The 6,000-nt window shown below is 49.4% G+C and overlaps 1 protein-coding gene across 1 annotated transcript in view; it reads right to left on the bottom strand.

Moving 5' to 3' along the window:
- Positions 1 to 826: 826 nt before the first annotated feature.
- Positions 827 to 6,000, bottom strand: part of LOC119390909 (glycoprotein 3-alpha-L-fucosyltransferase A) — a 29,750-nt gene continuing 24,576 nt past the window's right edge. The window contains exon 2 of the mRNA XM_037658615.2: positions 827 to 2,408. Coding sequence (XP_037514543.1) covers positions 1,050 to 2,387 — 1,338 coding nt within the window. The 5' untranslated portion in view covers positions 2,388 to 2,408 and the 3' untranslated portion in view covers positions 827 to 1,049. The remainder of the gene's footprint in view (positions 2,409 to 6,000) is intronic.

Here is a 6,000-nt window from a genome sequence, read left to right as displayed (position 1 = left end):
TGAGTCATCGAATGCACCAACCCTATTAACCGTTTTGATGCGTAGGCGTCTACCGTAGCACTGTTCGTTTCGTTGTTAGAAATGTAAAACGGCAAGGTCAGCAGCCCAATATGACGGCACCAAAACCCATCCCTAAAATAGTCTATGCAATGAGTGCGTAATGCCGTTTGACTGCGCACTAGTCGCTTATAATGCGTTGTAAATGTAACATGTCGCGCGGATTTTGTATTTTGGCGATTACCGGGTGACATGCCGCACGAGTACACTATCGTTATTCGTTTCCTTTCATATCGCACTCGCTCATTCAGCTTTAGCCGTTTTTGTGTCCTTCTGTACTGTTGTGCTGCTCACTATCAGTGCTTCGCAGCACAGTCGAGGAAACGCGCTTGGAAATCTGCAGGCAAAGCTTTAGTTTGAGCTAGTTGGTCATTGGCGCGAAGAGTGGCGCGAAGAGACCCGTCCTGTCTACGCTGTTCTTTGTCTCAGCCTTCCTTGCGCCTAGATGTGTGTATAATTCTTCAGGCCCAGGTTCTTTCGCTGCCGCCCCTGCGTTTAGAGCGAGCATGCATAGTATCTACACCACTTATAACCTGCCGGGGCGGCCAGCGGGTTTGGATTATGTCGCAGCTGATGGCGAGCAAACATGGACAGTAAGCACGCGATGTCTAAAAGATGTCACACGCTATCGATCTTATGGGATCCGCCTGACTCGCAGGCCCTGGCCGAAGATGGCTGTCCCCTACAAAGGATGAAGAATTCTGGTCTAAAGGACTAAAGGTTGGGAAAAAAACAGCCCTTCACACAGGAAGTTTCTGCGAACATAAGATACGCTTTCTTCCGGGACAACACCTGTTCGAGTGGCCTAAGCTACGCAATTTATTTGTCAAAGTTACGTCATGATCTCTACAGATGATAATGAAAGCACTTTTTTTTTCTTTAGGTGTATGTCACTGCTGCCACTTGGAAGTTCCCAGTGTTGTCAAGCTTTTCGAAAACCATTGCGCACATTACCGCGAACTGGCATCCGTTGTCACGCAGTCAGTATCGTTTCACTCATTCACGAAGAACGGTTTGCTCAGAATGGAGGAACGGGCGTGGGTACAGTTCTTAGGCTGCTTCCACCAGTTCAGAACACTGGAATGACGTCGTCCGCGACGTGGTTTCTCGTGAAGTGCCCCGCATAGAGCGCACAGACCGTCGACCGTGGGCGGTGCCACTGTGCACTTATCCTTCCAAGCAAAGTAGCGGTCGTACAGTTTCGGGTTATCGATGAGGGTCCTGAGATACGCCGCCAGTTCGCCGGGGTTGCGCATCGTAGAAGAGCTGATCACAGACTTCGGAGGAAATTGAAGTGCGGCCTCGTCCTCGAGCACCACGGGCACCACGTAGTGCTCGAAGGCGTCGTAAATTACTTCGGAGGCACTCTGGAAACACTCTGGCATGTCGGAGACGATGATGAAATGGTATTTCTGCGCTATATACCTGACGCAGTCCCCTCGTGAGCCGCATTGGTTGAAGCCGCAAGCCGTCAACAAATGAATGCGGATGGCGCGTTCCCTCTCGTGATCTCTGGCGACGTTGCCCATGGAACTGCGCGAGACATTAAAGAACGTCTCGCGCTCGCACTCGCCGACAATCCATGCTGCGTCCCTTCTGTATTTCCGTTTCTGCATGTGCGCCTTCATCTTTTCTTGATTGTGGTCCTTTCGATCGGCGCTCTCGCAGTGCCACGTCTTGTAGGCAACCATGACATCCGCATCGTTCCTGCGTCCCATGGTCCAATTGAAGAGGCCGGAAATTTGCGAAAGGTTCTCGTGCGATTTGGGTGGCGGAAGGTCGGCGGTAGCCCAGAACACCCACATCTGTCCAGAACTTCGACATTTGGGAAGGAGCGATGCCGTTATGCTTTCTCCGTAGAACACCAATGCGTCGCTGTCGTTTGTACGACTGTGCTGCATAGTCACTTCGCACGCCACTTCTTCACCCGACTTCGAAATGCAGTTGAAGGCTCTTGAGCTTCCGAAGTACATGACCGGCTGAGAAGCATCCACTTCCACGGCCGACGACGCCGCCACTGGGCTCCAAAGCAAGATCCGCGGGACCCTGGAGTCGTTGATGCGTTGGCTCCAAGGCAGCCACTTCGACATGTGGATTTCCGTGCAATATTCGACGGACAGAGGTGCCTTCCTTAGCACAACTATGAGGGTGGCGGCGAGAAAGATGCTCAGTGTTATAACAGAACTGGCGATGAAAATTCCTTTCCTGAAGCGGTGCCAGCGACGGCCACTCTTGACCGAGAATCCTATGCTGGAACTCGGCGACGGGCTGCGCCGTAAACGCGTCATTGGAATTGCGGAGGGCAGCATCTCGAGCACCTCACCTTCCATGCTTCCGCTTTATCGAAAGTCCTGCAAAACAGTACAGAAGGAGCAATAAGGAAAAAACGAAGGATTTCCAGTCTGGGCGAAAGAGAAAGGGGTTTTAACACTGCATTCTTTAAAACCTACGGTCGTTAAAGTTTTGCTGTAGTGTTTTTCTTTTTATATTTATAGCTACGAATCTCGTCACTTTGCGTCTTAATGGCAGCTGTTCAAATTAATCTATTAAATGACAGTCGACTAACCCGAAGAAGGTTCGTTTGTTCTGACTTCGAGCGGGGCATGGACGGTGTCGTTTAAGGGTCACACATGATAGCATGCAATCGCAATCTGAAACATTGCGCGGCGTTTCATGCTTATCGAGTGTAGCGTGTCTAACATGGCGATACTGACAGAAACATGACGGGAAATGGGCGTCATTTCGATAACGCTGTACCATTCTTACATACAGAAGTCTGTGGCGCTCCGTTATGTGGCACTGTTCCCATTTTCGATTATCAGCACTGTAATAATAACATCGCTTTCTGCATGAAAGGAGTACCGTGATGGGGTGTTTCGTTTTGTCTTTCTCAGTGTTGAAGGGGGGTGGGGAGGGTGCACTGATGGTCCCCTGGACAAACTTCTTGGACAAGTTGGTCAAGATATGCTTTGCAATGAAGTTCGGGCGCAATTCGTCTCGCGTGTTCATGCATAGGCCTAAGAGCAGCCTTATTTTTAGATTAGTACAATAATGATTATCGAATGACTTCATTCAAGCAGTTAAGAATGTTTCACATGCTGCGATTGCAGCAAAAAAAAAAAAACATTCCATTCGCTCTGTTCACTCCCTGCGCAACCGGCGCTAATGGCGGTTTCGTTTCACATGGGCTGCGATTTTTGCTCTGCGACTGCCGCGGCGCGCACGGTTCATTGCTGCCGTTCTTTTTGGCAGACAGTGCATAATTTTTCAAACGTAATGTAACAAGCTGTGCGTTGTGATATTGTTTACTTTTCATCAACGATAGCGAAGAGCGCGCATGTTTTGTCATTTAAGAGCACTTTCTAATCTAAATTTTTTTTAAGTGCGCAACAACGGCCATGACCAAAAAATCTCTCCGCCGCTGCGAACAGAGCGATAAGTTTCGAACATGACCGTTCTGGCGAGTGCGACGCGACGTTTTTTCGCTGCGAGCGAATTCGAAGCCTGACAATCGCTGGTTTTAGCGCAAACGGCCTTTACAGGGATTTGAGGCACGCTTTCTTTCTCCTCCTTTCGTACCAGTGAGCGCGTTGAAAGCTTCGCAGGGAGGGGGCTGACAAGGGGGGCAAGAAGCTACGCCCGTTCGTCAGCGCGCGTCATGACCTTGAGCACTTTCATTTTTTTATTCGAACGCGCGCGATTCAGTGCGATCGCGAGTGAGCGCTCGGGCACGTCGCGCCATCCCGCGGCGGCCGCAGTAGCTATGCAGCTCACGATGCTCAAATCAGCCAATGGCCGTGGACTTTGGGTTTATGGCGTGGTCATTTGGCTTTATGGCATCATTTGTCAAGAGAGGAGGGATTTCTAGCTGAACTTGAGAACTAATTGTAAATTCCAGGCCGCGTGCTGCGCTATAATGTTTGGCCCACATGTTCTCAGCAGCCTCGACTACCGATCGGCAGCGTTTTATGACCATGCTGAAAAAAATGTTGCAGGGCCCCCTTTAAGTTCCTGCTTAGCATTAGTGGGGCCTCAATAACACTTGTGCGTTTAAATCGCGTCTCTAGAAGGATCTAGGTGCCACGTGAAAACGATTAGCTAGCTATAAATGAAAGGTTTCTGTTGTTTATACTGTAGGGCCCACCCGTAATGGGACCGACAACTGGGCAGAACGTGTGATTAGATCCTGGTAGAAATAAAAAGACCGTGAAATATAGTGACATATTCCAGCATCCTTTTAGCTTTGTGAGTAGGATTGCTATTTTTAAATCGTGCTTAAATGTAACAAAAACCGGTATGTCGCGCACCCCAGCGGAAGAGCCTTGAAGCTGGATTATGAAGTCGGTCACTTTGCTGTACGTAGTCACACAGTCTGATGCTGTCATGCGCGCCAGGATTGGCCCTCAAAGTTAGAGTATGTATATTATTATATATTCCCGCTCTGTTCTGTGCTGCCTACGAGGTAAAAGGAGTTGCACGGGGAGAAGCAGCGCTGCCTTCGCGGCCGCCAGTGGCCCATGTCGAACAGCAGCGCATGCGCGCGGAGTCAGCTGCAGCGAAGGAAATCAGCTGCGGCCGCGACTCGCCGTCTCCGTTGCTGCGGTAGGCCGATAAGTTAACGGTGGTTTCTTGGCCCGCGCTCGCTACAACTTGCATCGTCACGTGCGCCAACTGGCTGGCAACGGGCCAAGAAACCACCGCCCAATTATCGGCCTACCGCTGCAACGGAGCCGGCGAGTCCCGGCCGCAGCTGATTTCGTTCGTTGAAACCACGGCTGAGGGCAGCATTCTCGCGGTGCGCTAATCACGTGGTTCTTTTTGTATTTTGCGGGCTTTCTTTGCAGCTTGGAAAAAATGGCATACGTGAGACTTTCTTTACCGCAAATAATGCAGTTGGGGTTTCTGAAGACGCTCTAGAACTTTGCAAGCCGCATTTCTTGCCTAATGTCAATATTTGTCAATTTAGTTAAATAATCCTAATTAACAAATTAGTCAATTACCAAACAAAGAATTGTCTGTAGTGCGCAAGGTAACTGTCGGTAATTTGCAACTGATTTCTCTCGCCTGCCTCTAATATTGTATTTTTAACCCTTGGCTAAAGATAGCTTGGACACCCGGTATAAGCTTGACACCTGTCATCGCTTGTTGGCGCGGTCAGCAAAGGCACCGAGTGTTCAGTGACGTGACAGCTAATGGTCAGCGAACGATGGGAACAGGCGTAACGCTGTTGTGGTCGTTCGTTTCACCTGTTAGCGCAGTTCCTAGCAAAAGACGGCTACATAATTCGAGCGTTGAACATTGAAGTTTATTTGTGTACATTACAGAGACGGGAGCAGGAGCGAAATTCTTTGACGATCCTCTTAGACTACAGCTGTCGCCGAATACACTAGAACACACTAGATTTTAGACCGGTCCATATTCATGGCAGATAACGTGGACAGCAAAATTGCCTGACAATGTACAAAGTGCTGTTCGCGTAAATATCGTTATCAAAATTTTCAGATATCCTTACTAAACAGCTAACTTGCACCGTTATATGTGCAAGGGGCATGCGCACACGTCATCGCTAGGCAAGAATTCGATGGTGTCCAGGATAACACCCCCAAATAGTAGTGACTAGAACCTAGTAGAGTGTTCTAGCACCAGCAGGAGTGCCTCGAGCGAGCTTCGAAAAGTGACTCCAAAAAAAAGGCTTAAACAGCTTGTGCGCTGCGATCTGTAGCCTGCAACCTGCGGTCATTTAAGAGCTGCGTGGGGCTCCACCAAAGTGGTGCAGGGTAGAATGCGCGCTTGCCACTCAAAAGACGCGGGTTCGCATTGCCACAAAAAGTAACGCGAAACGTCAAGGAAAATAAAAGAAGTTAGACAGTAAACGTTGATATTTGTAGCGCCACCGCTCGGCATTCAACCAAAACACAAAGGTACAGACTCCGATATTTTTCG

Source organism: Rhipicephalus sanguineus, chromosome 4 (assembly GCF_013339695.2).
Source record: "Rhipicephalus sanguineus isolate Rsan-2018 chromosome 4, BIME_Rsan_1.4, whole genome shotgun sequence".
Taxonomy (NCBI): domain Eukaryota; kingdom Metazoa; phylum Arthropoda; class Arachnida; order Ixodida; family Ixodidae; genus Rhipicephalus; species Rhipicephalus sanguineus.
Note: the sequence above shows the minus strand (reverse complement) of the source record. Positions and strands in the feature narration are given on the sequence as shown.